Consider the following 17,545-nt stretch of genomic DNA (forward strand, 5'->3'; position numbering starts at 1 on the left):
TTCACCTTCTTAACTTTTTTCCTTTACCCTCCCTCTCCCATTAATGACCTCCCCTTAGCATGACCTGTTTTTTCATAATATTGCTTGTATTTGTATTGGGCCTATATTCCACATACATGTAGGCTCAGTTTTTTGGGGTTTTTTTTTTGTTTGTTTGTTTTCTTAGCTCTGCCTCTTCTGTTTTCCAGCTCATTTTTATTTACACCTTCTATTTCCTTTCTTCCTGCACCCTCTGCTCTGTTTTATTTTGCTTTTGCTCCAGATGTTTTTCCTTACTGTTTGGTTTTATCCTGGGAAATAGCTTTTTTTTTTTCAGCTTTGAGAGTTTATAAAATGCAGCTGATCCACATCATAAACCTATTACATTTTTGGTCCTCTTAGCTCATTTATGAATTGGATCCAGTAGAACACCTACAGATTTAGCTTCTGTTTTCATCTGGTCTCCTGTACTTCTCCTGCAGTATCTGTGGGGAGCTTTGGGATTTCATGCACTTTGGAGCATCTGAAGATGCCTCTGCTTCTTTTTACACAGAGCTGACATCATGGAGTCTTATAGCTATCAGTAATTTGTGCCCAAACATCTGTTTGGATAGAAGGGGGTAAGAGGATGGTTTGGGGATACCTTGTGGGCTACTTATTGGTATCCAGGGGTTGAGGCTATGCTAAATGTTGTTAAGTGCATTTGAAAAGAATTATGCCCTGCCACCATACTCCCAGAATATTAGAAGTTTTTTAGAATCCGAGTATTTCAGGACTTGTACATAACCTACTTATTTTAAAGTGGGGAAATAAGTGATTAGTGTTGAGTAATCTGGTTTCATTTCTCTTCTGATAAATGTAACATTTCTAGTATTTTTGTGTAGCATTATCTATCTTTGTAAATAATATTTATAGAAAAAAATGATGTTCACTCACTACTTCCACACACCTTTAAGGATCTTTTCTACTGAGTCTTTAAGAGCTCTGGGCAGGTAACATGTGGGACCCAGGTGCTCTGGTGTCGCATTCCAGAAGCTTATGTCCCGGGCAGAAAACCTGGACCGTATGCTTCACACCTGTCAGTCTCTCACTCTTTTTCCCTTTGTCCATTCTCCACACTGTAGACAGAATGACATTAGAGAACCCAAGTCTATTTTTGTAAACTTAAAAGTTCTTGTTGTCTTCCCATTGCCTTTAGGATCAAGTTCTAACTCTGACTTTACCAAGACTGCTCTACCCTTTCTTTCCCTTCAGCCACTTCTCCAGTTATCCCCTGCTTTGAATGCTGTCTGCCACCTGCAATGAACTTGTTTTAGGTCCTCAAATAAACTATACCCTCTCCACAGGAGAATTTAAAATTCAGACAAAAGATGTAGAGACCCCTGAGTAGCTATAGGCACTTGATTCCAAGCACCAAAATTCAGAGATGATCAAGTACCTTCTGTGGAATAGTATATTTTCATGTAGGCTATACATATCTTCCTACGTACTTTAAATCATCTCTAGACTTCTTATAATTCCTCATACAATATAAGTGCTATATAAATACTTTTCCTATATTGTTTAGGGAACAATGACAAAAATGTCTGGACATGTACAGTACAAATACTGTTTTTTCTGATTTTTTTTTTTCTGGTGGTACTAGAGTTTGAACTTAGGGCCTCATGCTTGCTAAGCAGGTGCTCTACGACTTGATAGGGTCTCACCTCAGGCCACAATCAGTCGTCCTACCTACACCTCCTCCATAGTTGAGATTTCAGGAATGTACCACCCTACCCAGCATTTTTGTCTAGATGGAGTCTCACTAACTTCTTGCCCGTGCTTGCTTTAATCCCTGATCCTCCCAGTCTCCACCTCCCAAGTATCTGGGATTATAGGCCCATACCACCACACCCAGCCTTTTCTGAATATTTTCTTTTGCAGTTGGTTAAATCCATAGGTGTGGAATCACTGACTTGGGAGGGGTTGTAAGGTGTTGGGGGAAATTAGCTTAAGAATCCATGATTTGATTATGCTGTGGTCTCCTCCATTAGCATAGTGATGTTTTTGTGTTCTTCCTTATAGGATGCATTTAGAGCTTAGTGGCTACTAACAAATCCATTAAATTTCCTACCTCTGCTCTAACAAGAAAGCATGTTGTCAGTTACAGTTTCTCTATGTCTTTGCAGTTATGATTAGACAAAAAATCGAATTGTACAGTATTTGTTTTATCATATATAAATTCCCATTGGAAAAATTGTAAGTAACACTTACTGAGTGCATACCATGAGGCACATGTTTATTTAGCCATCATCTCACCTCAACTTTATCAGATTGATCATATTTTTTGTCCGTTTTATAGATGACAAAGGCCAAGTATAAATTAATTAAAGAAATTGTCCATATTCATCCCTGGTGAGAAGTGAGGAGTGGGAAGTAAGCTGTGTGTCATATAAACACACAAGCTGTGTTTATACTCCTAACCACTATGCTGACTGCATATGAATATAATATAATATACTGTTTAGTAAGTTGTTGAATATTAGGAGAGCTGGTGATAGAGAATGAGTAAGTAACAGGGGGAGGGGGTTATTTGATAAAAACACGACATACACAGATCTGAAGTACCAAGGTGAAACCTATGGAGTATCAATACTCACTTAATTTTTTAAAATGAAGGGCAGGAGGGAAAAATAAGTCTTTTCTGGGGGTAGGTATCGGTGGGAGGGGGTCGGACCATGGAAAGAGGGAATGAAAGTGTATATGGTGAATGTATTTTGTATCCACACATGAAAATAGAAGAGTAAAACCGATTGAAATTGTAAGAAGGGAGAGGAGGAAAGAGGAAAAACAATGGAGGGGGTAAATCCAATTAAGACATATTGTAAACACATATGTAAATATCACAGTGTATCCTCCTCTACAAGTGTTATATGCTAATGAAATCATAAAAAAAATGTAGAGCACCTGCGTAGTGTGCATGAGGCCCTGGATTTGATTCCCACTGCAAAGAAGAAAGGAGAAGGTGATACACAGATAGGGAAAAATGAAAAAATAAAGTGAACTTAAAATACAGTGTTGTTATGTAGCAAAGGCTAGCCTTTCAGTCATAATCCTCCTATGCAAGCCCCCTGAGTGCTGGGATTACAGAAGTACACAACCACACCTGACTTCTCCATTGTTTTTATAGTTAATTCCAAAATAGATGTGATTGAGTGCTGATCATGTATTTTCACACATTTCATTTTGAAAATTACCCTGTAAGGTCAGTATACTCTTATTATCCCCATTTTACATATCAAGAAACACGAAGAAGGGTTAAATAACTTTCCCAGGTCAAATAGTAGATAATTTATATAGTGTTCTTTTTTTTCCAGTCTTATTTCTAAGCTATGTAAAGACAACTTGGACTGGGGATGTAACTCAGTGACAGAGCATGTGCTGGACCCCAGCACGGCCCCACCCAAAGAAATTAACTTGATTCCTTCCTGAGATCTTCTGTTTTGCTTTTAAGGAAAATTGTTGAATCTTCTAAAATAATTATCTTAAACATTATTTAGATGGATTTTTATGGTTTTATTAGCCTATAATAGTTGTACAGGGGGATACATTGTGATATTTATATATATGTTTAAAATATATCTTAGTTAGATATATCCCCTCTATCATTCTGCTTTTCCCGCCTCCCCTTAGCACAATTTCAACAGGTTTCATTCTTCTATTTTCATATATGAACACAAAACACATCCACATATACACTGTAATTTCCCCTTTCCTTGTGCCTACCCCCTCCCACTGATACCTAACCACAGAAAAAAAATTATTTTCCCTCCTTCTCTTCATTTTTAAAATTTAAGTGTTTATTGACACAGCCCAAGGGGGTTTCACCTTGGTACTTCAGGTCTGTATATATATGCTTTTATCACTGATCATTTGGCATTTGATATCAGAAATTTTTTAAATATATAGGGGCCTGCCAGTGGCACACACCTCTAATCCCAGCTACTCAGGAGCGGGGAGTAAGGAGGATCTTGAGTTGAAGGCAAGCCTGGGCAAAGACAGTGGAAGACCCTGTCTCAAAGAACAGTTAAAAACAAAAGGACTGAAAGTAGTAGAGCACTTTCATAACATATGCAAGGCCCTGGGTTCAATCCCCAGTACGACATAAAAAGAAACACAAGTGCTTGGATGTTTTTCTAAAGAAATGCATTAGGGCTGGGCGTGGTAGAACATGGCTATAGTCCCAGCTACTTGGAGGCAGAGATTAGAAGAGTCTGTCTCAAGGCCAACCCAGGCCAAAGAAAACAAAGTTGACAAGACTGTATCTCAAAAAGCAAGTTAGACATGATGGTACACTTCTGTAATTCCAACTACATGGAAGTCTTGTCCAAGACCAGCCCAGAGACCCTATTTGAAAAATAACAAAAAAGAACTGGGAGCACAGCTCAAGTGAGGCCTTCAATTTACATTTGAAGGAAATGCATTATATAAAAGAGAACAGGAAGACAGTTTATGTTTGATAGGATTGTATTTTTCAAATACTTCAATAGATTTTTCAAATACAGTAGTAATAGGTCAAATAAAATTTTGAAAGAGATTTAGTTCAAACACCTCAATAGCAAAAGTAATGCTCCCCAACTTTTCATTTACTGGAACTGAGTTGAATTTGGGGACCCCTGAAATCCTCTTCTCCCATTACCAAGCACTAATGTGCATGTGTACATCATAAGCCTCCTGATAATCTTGTATTGCGGTAGTTTTTACAGCCTGGTAAATATTTGCTAACAAGTCTGTAAAGGTTTTGTGAGCATAATATTCACCTACCAAAAATTGTTATGGAAGAGAAGGGACTGAAAAATGTTCTTTTCATAAGGTAACACTGAGTGAAATGCAAAATTATGTAGAAATGGAAACACTTTACAGTTGAGGTGCACACATAGACTTTAAAAGATCCCTTAAGTGGATAAGCATGGCTTTGCATATGTTTATACTCCATAGCCCAAGAAATGGACTGAAGAAGTTTTGTGACTTCCTCTTTCTGTAAGCATGCACTTCTGTATTAATAAAATTGGATTCCCAATAAAAGTATTGATTATCGTAAAAGCCAGTTATTATAAAAACCCTAGCATGCCTTGTTAAATTTCACTCAATAACTTTTTAGTAAGTGTCTGATACTGGAAAGGCAGTATCAGGAAAATATACTTAAATAAATCAGATGTGGACCCCCCTGCCTGAAGGAATATAGAGTCTCCCTAGAGCATTAGTTCATGGACATACACTGTAGCTTAAGGTGGTAATATACTTTTCTTCCAAAACTTACTTCTGGCCATAGGAATCCAAGAAGGCTCCTGAATGGGGTAGTGTTTCAACTGGATCATCTTAAATGATCCAACTTAAATTCCAAACTGAATTCCACTAATAAACAATAATGTAACATTAATTCAAATAAATTTGTATTTATGACAGCACTTTCTGACATACTCCAAAGTAAAAATAACCCCTTTCATATTTTAGAAGTTTCAGACATTCTGGCCTATTATTAAAACATCCACTCTTTGTTACCTTCTCCATATGGAGATAAAAGTGGCAATAACCTTTTCCTTTGCTCTTTAGTAGTCATGTTCTGCAAGTGTACATCAGATCCTATGGAATTGTGACATTACTGTAAGTACTGTGAACAAGCAGTTATCCAACACAAAACAGCTCAGTCTTAAGATGGCTTTTGCCAACTCTATCATGAAGGTAACTTGTAATAGATGAAGCATCTCACCTTCAGCGGTGACCTTGGAAATGGATCTGCATTTGACTCCATCTTCATGACAGCAGTAATGCCCTGACAACAGCTGCAGTAAAATCCAGAACTGTATCTACAAAGAATTCCAGATAGGCCATTTTTCATTGAATCCAGTATGTCAGTTTGATTAATAAGCTGATTAAGTCAAATAAGTAATTTTATCCTATTTCCTAAAAAACTAAAATAAGCTATATGAACAGAAAATTTCACTGAAATTCCTGAAACTTGTGTTCAGGGAGGCATCATTTTCCATTGCTCCATCTATACCATCTCCACTCATACTGAACTGTTACAAGGCTCCAACAATGGCATGGCATGTGTACACTCTGATGCCTTTGTATCGCTACAATATCTTCTCTCACCTAGAGGTAAGAGTACACTGACGTGCTGGTTTGTCTGTGAACATTGTCTGTGAACATTGGATTGGAATGCAAGTTTATTTGCCAAGCGAAATGTTGAGGTGACGATTTCACAGTAGTTTTGTTTTAGATCAATAAACATTTCTTCTGCTTCTTAACATATTACAAAACAGTTAGGTTCTGGGAATTAGATGTGTTCTTGGCCTGAAGTTGTTCTCCCTGTGTTTAACTGACAGCCACAACTAATCTGGAAACATCTTGAGTCTCTACTATATGTAATGATGGAGATATGCAGATCGATAAAGAAATATAGAGAAAAGGCCCCTGAAAGGGTAGTGTTAGAAAATTAAAAGAACAGAAAGAACATATGGATTGTATCAGAAGGGGAGAACTATTAAGGGAGAAAGAGTGGAGAATTAGGAACGTGGAAAGGAAGTTTTTTGAAGTGGATAGAATACATAGTTCTAGTGTGAACACACAAATGTGGTCTTCTTGTAGGAGCTGGACAGACATGGGAGGTGGGAGGCATGTGGTGAAATAGTTATGGCAGCAGTTTTTCCAAGTAAATTTCTCAAAACCCCATTGAATTTGCTCTATGAAGAGATCAGCTGTCCTCCAGATATGAGACTGTATTCATTCATGTACACTCAAGAGTGTTCCAACATTCATCACTACTTTCAGAACTGATTTGTGTAGAAATATGAAAGGTACACAGAGGACTATTAAACTGAGCTCTTCAGGAATGTAGAAGCATTTGTATATTTATACACTCAAAGCATGAAACCACTGGAATCATAGTCCCTTTGGGCTTTAGGTAAAGCCCAGAACATGTCTCAGGATGGAAGCAAGATATCTTTAAGGTAGGAAGAACCAAGTGGTGGCCAAGAGAAAATCCGCAGCCATGGGCTGACATGAGAATGTTAGTAGGTTTCAGCCTTGAGGACTTGTGGGTTTTTAAGTTTTTTATAACAAAATGAATTCTTTGTTCTTACATGCCATGACACATTTGAAGTAAGCAGAACCATACACCGAAGAAAAACCGAATCTTTCTATTAACAACCAAAAATAATAAATAAATAAGCCTACCTATCTTAAAATGACCCAAGTTCTTCCTTATCATAGCATATCTGTGTTTATTCAGTCATGTCTTTGCGCTCCATGTTGAGTGACAGTTGGGTACTTTGTGCAACAAAGCACATCAATCCCCCTTAACTGTGAACCTGGATAAGTTGTATTTAACTTTTCTGTACCCCAGGCTTCTTATCTGTAAAGTGAATGTGATAGAAATAGTAAGATTAATAGCGAACAGTTACTGATTACTTCCTGCATGTAAGCCAGATGTTTCCAGGAGTGCTATCTAAATGAAATCTTCCCCCCAAAATCTTTAAAGTAAGTTGTTGTAACCTAATGACAAGTTGGGAATGTAAGGAAATTGAAGCAACAACAAATTAAGTAACATGCCAAAACTAGGTAGAAATCCTTCACAAATATGGCAGCAAGTGAGCTTCTTCAAAGATGTCATGGGAGAACAGAAATGACTTCAGAAGGAGCATGTTCTGAGTCCAGGCTCATCCCGAATACAATCAGGCCAGTAGAACTCATAGCCTGGATTAGCATCGGGCTTCCACAGACTGAAAAGCTTGACTTTGCCTTTGATAAAGAAATTCGTCCCACTGCCAAACAACTTATACTTATCAATTCCATAGTTGTTGTCTTTTTAAAATGTACATAATTATAATTTTTACCTTATTTGTTTCATGTTATTGTTTAGAAAAATCTAATAATAATGAGAGACATAAAGAGGAAATTCTTCCCAAATGCTAGCACACAGAAATCTTCTTTATTTTGTTCTTCAGTTCCTTTCAACCAGTACATGTGTGTGTTTGGATACATGAGTTTAGTGCACCATGAAGAAAGAGTAAAGCAGAATTAAGAGCCCAAGAGTAAAGAGGTCACTTTTTTTAGGTTATGGTACACGTAAGCTGTTTAGATGAGACTTTTTAATTTACGTTATTAAATTCTTCTGTTTGTGATACCGTGTTTTTAAAAGGTGGTCCTCGTGTGATACATTTTAAATATTCTATAGAAATTTTAAAATACATATTTTCTGTTTTAGATTATGAATAATTTGGTTAAGTCTACCATCTTTACTATTTGGGTAACCCTCTCTATTAATGGTTCAGAACCATAAGAATTGTGGAGTGTCTTGCTAGAAAAGTGTTCGTGTGCATATTTGGTACCTGATGTCATGAGGTTCCTGGTCATTAGAAGCTCACTAAACATCAGCTGTAGTGGAAGTCACTAGTTATGGAGCAGAGTAAAACAGAATGAGAAGAGATGGGTCTGAACTCAGCAGAGAGACTAACAGAACAGATTTGTCAGAAGCAACTGAGAGGACCTGCATCCTGGTAGACAGATACTACATCCTGGGGTAGAGATTAGGAAAACAGGAAGTGAAAGGTTAATTGACATTGGGTAAAAAGTTGCTGACAAGTAAGCAGTGGAGCAGCTTGGACAAGGTCAGCAGGCAGTATTGATTGGAAAGAGCCCCCATCCCCAGTTGTATTTCAAGACTAGAACATGAGCACCTGGGGAGGTGCAGGCAATACCTCAGTTCAGATGGAACTAAGATATGAGAAGGCTTATAGTGAAAGAGGATAAATCCATTATAGAGTATTGATCCAGGTGCTGACTTCAGTGCACTGAGCTAAAACTTAAGCTACCCTTGCCAACATGGGTGTTGTTCCAAAGAGAAATGAAATGGGATTGAGGCAGAATGTGAAGTCTAGTGACCAAAACCAGAGAGAAAAAAGTTACCAGAACCAAGAAGCGGTCAGGATGAAATTATCACCACCAAATGCAAAGGGCAACTGTAGATGGCCTAGGATAATGCACAGGTCCAGGCTTTGACAGAAAACAGTGTTAAACATGAAAAAATGCTCACCATCTCTAGCAATAAAGAAAATGCAAATTAAAACCACACTAAGATTCCACCTCACCCCTGTTAGAATAGCCATCATCAGCAACACCACCACCAACAGGTGTTGGCGAGGATGCGGGAGAAAAAGGAACCCTCTTACACTGTTGGTGGGAATGTAGACTAGTACAACCACTCTGGAAAAAAATTTGGAGGCTACTTTAAAAGCTAGACATTGATCTACCATTTGATCCAGCAATACCACTCTTGGGGATATACCCAAAAGACTGTGACACAGGTTACTCCAGAGGCACCTGCACACCCATGTTTATTGAGGCACTATTCACAGTAGCCAAGTTATGGAAACAGCCAAGATGCCCCAGCACTGACAAATGGATTAAGAAAATGTGGTATCTATACACAATGGAATTTTATGCAGCCATGAAGAAGAACGAAATGTTATCATTCGCTGGTAAATGGATGGAATTGGAGAACATCATTCTGAGTGAGGTTAGCCTGCCCCAAAAGACCAAAAATCGTATGTTCTCCCTCATATGTGGACATTAGATCAAGGGCAAACACAACACGGGGATTGGACTATGAGCACATGATAAAGCGAGAGCACACAAGGGAGAGGTGAGGATAGGTAAGACACCTAAAAAACTAGCTAGCATTTGTTGCCCTTAACGCAGAGAAACTAAAGCAGATACCTTAAAAGCAACTGAGGCCAATAGGAAAAGGGGAACAGGTACTAGAGAAAAGGTTAGATCAAAAAGAATTAACCTAGAAGGTAACACCCACGCACAGGAAATCAATGTGAGTCAATGCCCTGTATAGTTATCCTTATCTCAACCAGCAAAAACCCTTGTGCCTTCCTGTTATTGCTTATACTCTCTCTACAACAAAATTAGAAATAAGGGCAAAATAGTTTCTGCTGGGTATTGAGTGGGGGGGAGAAGGAGGGGGCGGAGTGGGTGGTAAGGGAGGGGGTAGGGGCAGGGGGGAGAAATGAACCAAGCCTTGTATGCACATATGAATAATAAAAGAAAAAGGAAAAAAAAAAGAAAACAGTGTTAAAAACAAGGATTTAATGACATGGACTAGTCAAAAAAAGTTCATGATACCTAGTGTGCATTTGGTACAAAGGGAAAAGAGCTGGATACTGTTGTCTGCTCGTTCAGGTTAATATTTTGAGACATACGGACACTGAGTAAAGGGGAAGGGAGGGTGATTTGGCTCTAGAAAAGGAAGTTCACACAGGGCTGGACTTCCAGCCCCTGTCCTCTCTGCCACCAGATTGTTCCTCCAGTGACACCACAGACCTGCTCATTTCTGTGCAGCTGATGCCCTGTCTGGGCCGATACTGTTCTAATTGACAGTGAGTGTTCCTGCCAAATGCCCGGGCCATAGCCACATCTGCCTGTCTCTTTTCAGCTGCTTGTCCAAGACCACTTGGGGACACGTTGTATCCAGGGGGCAGCTTTAACTAGGCCTAATTCCTAAAGAGCGTCTCTTTGTAAATGTATACAGTGAAGCCGACAAGTTCCTACTGTCTTCTCTTTAATGTTATTGTGTTTGACACTGCCTGGTTCTGTCCTGTCAGCCTGTCAAAGCCAAGTTTTCAGGCAAGGTGGTTCTCACTAGGGTTTGTTTCTGTGTTTTGTTTTGGGTGTTTGTGATTACTTTTTTTTCCTCCAGATAAGATGCCCAGCTTCCTGCCACCACACCATATAAATCGATAGCTTGCAGCAATTGATGGAAAGAAGCCAAGTGCAGTCTATTTAAAAAACAAAGTAAAATAAAAAGACTTCTTTTTGAGTTCTGCTTCACTAATACTTAGTAGAATAACTTTTAGAAGGAGCACATGAGAATCCATGTTTCCAATCATAATCAACTGAGATTCCACTTAAAGATATGCTGGTTGTGATTTATCTCCCTTCCTCTCCTCTCCTCTTCTCTCCTCTCCAAACAAATGCTGTATCTAAAACAAATATACTGATCAAGCTGATTGGTAATTTTCTTACAGTGCCTTACAGATCTTAAATAACTTTGGAGCTCTTCATAAAATATTGTATTGTCATTCTTCAAAATCCCACAGCCAAAAAAGGAAGGGAGGGAGGGAGAGAGACAGAAAGAAGAAGGGAGGAAGGGAAGAAGGAAGGAAAACTTTCACCTATCACTTTGAGTAGTAATCTAAGTGTTCTGCTTTGCAAAAACAAATGACTCATTAGACTGAAGAAACAAGAATGCCATTGATACATTCATTGACTTTAAATTAAAAACATAACTGCTATGTTTTGCATAAGGAATGACAACTAAATAACAGAGTACACCTTGCTATTATTTGTTGCAACTCCATTATACCTGTCTGAAAGGAAGAAGAGAAAAGGGCAAGCCTAAGTTGAGTAATCTTACTGATCCAGCTATCTGGCTCTCTCCATGTGCTATAGCGGATAGCAGATAGTTTTTGATTGACTTACTGAAGTACAGCTGGCTATTTTTTCGTATAGCTCAGATCTTCAGGTTCCATGTTACTAAATTTATTAACTTTAATTTTATTCTCCTTACACATTTATCTCTTTTCCTTTTTGTTGTTGTACAGGGTGGGAAGAAGAGTTGAATAAAATGTAATATTCTATTTGTTCTGTTAAAATACCTGAAAGAGAATTTTTGCTCCAGCAATTGATAAAAAGGTTTAGAAGAGAGTGTTATTCCTGAAGTTTATTTTTCACTATCTTTATAAAGAGGCCTTCCTAATAATTTTAATTAATGCAAAAAAATTAAGTTTCAAAGGCAGTGTTGACTTAGGAGAGTGATTTGTAGGCAATTCAAATGCTCCAATTACATAACCTAGCCCAAGAGCAACGTAAGTAGTCACAGAAAGCACTTACTATGTATCAGATACTCAAGTGTTTCTTCTGATTATTTCTAAGAATTGGGTTTCTTAGGACTGATAATTTTTTAGCTTAGTTTGAGCCTTAAATGTATAGAAAAATATAAAACCTGGCTTAAGTCTTTACAATCATCCAGAATTATACCTGTTTAATGGCTGCCTTCCCACCTCTGTGCACCTCCTCACTTGACATACTAGCACAAAGCAATTTCATTGTGCAGCAGCTTTGCATTATTCTGTAGTTGTTAGAATAGGTGATGAATATCCTGGGTGGAAATGTGTTCCTGGATTATTGCCAAACTACTTGACCTCCTATGTCTTCTGTCTCAACCCTGCCCACCCGAAGATCCTTACCAGCATCCGTGTATCTGCTCAACTTTCTCTCCTATAAATCTTTAATAGCTTCACTTCTTCTGTAAAGTCCAAATGCCTTCATGGGCATTTAAGGCACATATGGCCCCATGGTACAGCCCCAGTCTCCTCCATTCATATCATCAATCCTTCTCCAAATACTGCTCTCCACACATCCTCAACTACTCAGAATTCTCTGAACAGGAATCATGGAGGAATTCTTTCAGGAATAACTTAAACTATAATAATAACTGTGTTTTACTGAGGATCAGAAGGAGCTAGTCCATGGGTAATTTTTACAGCTGGGTAGCAGAAAGACCGCACTTGACAATTCAGATCCCCACTGTAGTCCTGTTTTCCGAATGGTGCCTTCCCCTCCTTCTCAGGTATTCCTGATACTGACCCTGTCTAGTATGTGCTCTGCCAGAAGGGAAACTTTACTCCAGTCTTTTGCTGAGAGGAGATTTCAAGAAGGATAAAATATGTGAAAGAATAATTTTTGACAAAAAGGTAAAATCATAACTCTCATAGAGATATAAAATAGATGTGGTTAAGATATTACTTAGTTCATTAATTAATGAGGGAACTAGGCAAATGTTATAACCAGTTCAAAGGGGGAGGGCTAAGAAGCACAAATGTATATAAAGGGAAATTGAAAAGAGTATAAAATGGGCATAAAACTAGGGGTATCCCTCCACAAGACAGTTCATTTGTGTTTCTATAAATGGGTCTGTTTCTTATTTGATTCAGTTATCTAAAACATGAGAGTTGTAACACAGCTCCCAAAAAATTAGAATTAGTTGACTTGAAGGATATATTCCAAAAGCATAGTTTTTCCATTGAAAAACAAAATTTTCCCTACAGAGGGGGAAAATAGATAGATAGATAAATGAATAGATAGATAAGTGTATAATATGTATGGATATGTATTTTACATTCAGCACACTTGGAATTGTTAATATGAACTAAGTAATGCAGTCTCTAATAGTATTTAATGAAGTTGGTTGTCCATACCACCACTATCCACTATTTTACATATTTATGATTATCTCCCTATTCAGACTTTTAATTCTTCCAATAATAGGAATTGAATGTTCTTCCCTTTCCTTCATATCTTCCATCTCCTCTTTCCTACTCTCCCTATTTTCACTACCAGTAAAAAGAATAAACGTAGTTGGTCATAATCATTCAGTTTTCCTGGTATCATTAGCCCATATGTCACTTCATAATCCATGTTAATTAACATTTTGACAGCAAATCAGAATGGTATTACTTTCAGAATGAATTTTTAAAAATATAGATATATATATTCTATGACAGAGAAACAATATAGACTCAATACAAAGGGAAGAGAAAACTAGACAAATACCCATTTACTGTTAAGCTACATTACTAGATTTCCATGGTTCATTTGTCTTAACTTGTGAGACTTGAATTATTTTAATTACTCATCTTGGCTTTGTGCTTATAGAGGTAGAACCTATATTTGAAATAACTCCCCAGCAATAATTTTCATTATATATAAACATCTTAGTGTATGTACATAGTGTATATATCTTTGTCTTTAACTATTTTTTTTCATTATTTTCCTCTAATAATCTGGTTGTTTTCAAATTGGATCCTTTTAAACCTCATGATTCTACTAGATATCTCTATGCGTTACCAAAAGAGCTCGTGCTAGAATAAATATGGTTCATTTATTTCTGCTTCATGATCCTCAGGCCCTTTCCCAATCCCACATCAGGGATTATGATCCAGCAATTGAGCAGAGAATCCTTCTGCAGGTTGAAAAGTTTGAAAACTTAAATACTTTCTGTTTTTGCATTAGCCTTTTTGATTTCCAATTCGGCCATTTCTTATTCTTTGAAAACTCTTTAACTTAGGAGACCAAGAGTAAACAGAATAATCTAATTGTAACGGGTTCTAATAATAGCAGAGGCCCACTTTTCAGTTCTTATATATCATGTCTGTACATATATAATCTGATATTATGTTAGTAGCAGTAGACTGGCATTTTAATTCTTTCAAATTATGTTTTCTTACCTCACTAATAAATAATTAAACAATTCTAATTGTATGAATTATAACAAGAACTCATTATTTCCTTCTTACTTAAAATGTTTTAAGAAAATTTGCTGCTGCATAATATCTTAAGAGAAATTGATCATACTTTTCCTGTAATGAATGTTGTTCTGACAGTAAAGCATTAGTAACCAATTGATAACCCAGCAACAATATTGTGATCTCTTTAGATAATTAATCTTAGCTATTTTCCTGTCAGAAACAACAGTGTTTGATTTTATGTTGAGCCAGAAAGATTGCCAGTTCTGAAAATTAAAAAGCATTCCTTTTATATTATTCATTCCAGTAACAATTTATGATGGCGCATTTAGCTGCTGAACGCTTGTCAACAAACGTAATTATGTTTCGATATAAACAAGATTGGTGGTTTTACTATGCAGCTCCATCTTTGTTGAGAATGTTTTGATTTAAGTTCAGATTATACAAGCTGTGTATTTATGAGTCATTTTTTCCTCCTTTGTTAATAGTTTTTTCTGATAATTACTTGTAGGCAAACAAGCATGCATTTAGGATCCTTATGTACAGGAGACATCAAAAGAAGAAGAAAAGCTGCACCTTTGCCTGGACCTACTACAGCAGGTAAAAAAAACAAAGAAGGGGTTACAGTGGAGCACAGATGGAAGGTTCATAAATCATCAAGAATAAAAATATAGATACTTATTAATCACTCCCACAGAAAAAGGGTCACAGTTGCAAGAAACTGTTATGATAATTCATTTGTAGTTGGTATCAGGATGTATTGCATGTTCCTTGTGTAGATTTTTGAGGTTGTCAATCAATGAAACATTTGCTACACAAATGCCCAAATGCAAAATTTTGTTTGAGATACCAAAGGATACAAAAACTTCACATTTTGTATCTTTGGGCTCAACAAATTTTCAGACTTATTGGGAAAATAAGGCATAAATAGATGAAGCAAAAAATAACCACAGAAGAGATTAATAGTAATAAATCCACAAAGTATGAAAGCAGCTACAAACGCAAGACCCAATGTTTTAGTAAGTGGGAACATTGCGTGTAAATGTGGCAGTCTGTTTTCTACTCCCAGCTCTGCAGAAATCTTAGGTTCATCTTTCCTTATTTACACAACATTAGCATCAGAAAAAAAAATCTCTTATTTCTACCTCAAAAATTGTCATTCTAACAACATGCCTTTCTAATAATGACTGTGGTTAGGGGATTTCTGTTAAGTACTCACGGGAGAGTGAAGGATGTGATTAAGATTAGTGTGTATTCCATTTCATGATAAAATCTCTAAGAAAACTAGGAATAGAAGGAAAGTACCTCAACATTATAAAAGCTGTATGACAAACCTACAGCCAGCAGTATACTTAATGGAGAAAAACAGAAACCATTCCCTCTAAAATCAGGAACCAGACAAGGATGCCCACTACTCCACTCCTATTCAACATAGTACTGGAATTCCTACCCAGAGCAATAGGCAAGAAGAAGGAATAAAAGGAATACAAATAGGTAAAGAAACTGTCAAAATATCCCTATTTGCAGATGACATGATCCTATACCTTAAAGACCCAAAAAACTCTACTCAGAAGCTTCTATACATCATCAATAGCTACAGCAAGGTAGCAGGATATAAAATCAACATAGAAAAATCATTAGCATTTCTATACACTAATAATAAACAAACTGAGAAAGAATATATGAAAACAATTCCATTCACAATAGCTTCAAAAAAAATCAAATACCTAGGTGTAAACTTAACAAAAGATGTGAAAGACCTCTACAAGGAAAACTATATACACTTCTGAAGAAAGAGATTGAGGAAGACTATAGAAAGTGGAGAGATCTCCCATGCTCATGGATTGGTAGAATCAACATAGTAAAAATGTCTATACTCCCAAAAGTAATCTACATGTTTAATGCAATTCCCATCAAGATTCCAATGACATTCACTAAAGAGATTGAAAAATCTACCGTGAAATATATATGGAAACACAAGAGGCCACGAATAGCCAAGGCAATACTCAGTCAAAAGATCAATGCTGGAGGTATCACAATACCTGACTTCAAACTATATTACAAAGCAATAACGATAAAAACAGCATGGTACTGGTACAAAAACAGACATGAAGACCAGTGGAACAGAATAGAGGACCCAGATATGAAGGCACACAACTATAACCAACTTGTCTTTGACAAAAGCGCTAAAAATATACGATGGAGAAATAGCAGCCTCTTCAACAAAAACTGCTGGGAAAACTGGTTAGCAGTCTGCAAAAAACTGAAACTAGATCCATATATATCACCCTATACCAATATTAACTCAAAATGGATCAAGGATCTTAATATCAGACCCCAAACTCTAAAGAGTAGGAAATACTCTGGACCTAGTAGGTATAGGTAAGAACTTTCTCAACGAAACCCCAGCAGCACAGCAACTAAGAGATAGCATAGATAAATGGGACCTCATAAAGCTAAAAAGCTTCTGTTCATGAAAAGAAATGGTCTCTAAACTGAAGAGAACACTCACAGAGTAGGAGAAAATATTTGCCAGCTACACATCAGACAAAGGACTGATAACCAGAATATATAGGGAACTTAAAAAACTAAATTCTCCCAAAACTAATGAACCAATAAAGAAATGGGCAAGTGAACTAAACAGAACTTTCTCAAGAGAAGAAATTCAAATGGCCATAAAATACATGAAAAAATGCTCACCATCTCTAGCAATAAAGGAAATGCAAATTAAAACCACACTAAGATTCCACTTCACCCCTGTTAGAATAGCCATCATTAGCAACACCACGAACAACAGTGTTGGTGAGGATGCGGGGAAAAAGGAACCCTCTTACACTGTTGGTGGGAATGTAAATTAGTACAACCACTCTGGAAAAAAATTTGGAGGCTACTTAAAAAGCTAAACATTGATCTACCATTTGATCCAGCAATACCACTCTTGGGGATATGCCCAAAAGACTGTGACACAGGTTACTCCAGAGGCATCTGCACACCCATGTTTATTGTGGCACTATTCACAATAGCCAAGTTATGGAAACAGCCAAGATGCCCCACCACTGATGAATGGATTAAGAAAATGTGGTATCTATACACAATGGAATTGTATGCAGCCATGAAGAAGAACGAAATGTTATCATTTGCCAGTACATGGATGGAATTGGAGAACATCATTCTGAGTGAGGTTAGCCTGGCCCAAAAGACCAAAAATCGTA

At 37.1% G+C, this 17,545-nt stretch overlaps 1 protein-coding gene across 4 annotated transcripts in view; it reads left to right on the top strand.

The window, feature by feature from the left end:
• Gpatch2 (G-patch domain containing 2) overlaps window positions 1–17,545 on the top strand; it is a 243,775-nt gene that overhangs the window by 156,910 nt on the left and 69,320 nt on the right. For 2 of the 4 annotated variants that reach the window (XM_074048296.1, XM_074048295.1), the window contains exon 9: window positions 14,845–14,933. In XM_074048296.1, coding sequence (XP_073904397.1) covers window positions 14,845–14,933 — 89 coding nt within the window. Of the gene's footprint in view, window positions 1–12,658; window positions 12,783–14,844; window positions 14,934–17,545 lie in introns of those variants that run through there. The other 2 variants (XR_012438976.1, XR_012438977.1) reach the window with 2 other exon arrangements.

This window comes from Castor canadensis, chromosome 11 (genome assembly GCF_047511655.1).
Source record: "Castor canadensis chromosome 11, mCasCan1.hap1v2, whole genome shotgun sequence".
Taxonomy (NCBI): domain Eukaryota; kingdom Metazoa; phylum Chordata; class Mammalia; order Rodentia; family Castoridae; genus Castor; species Castor canadensis.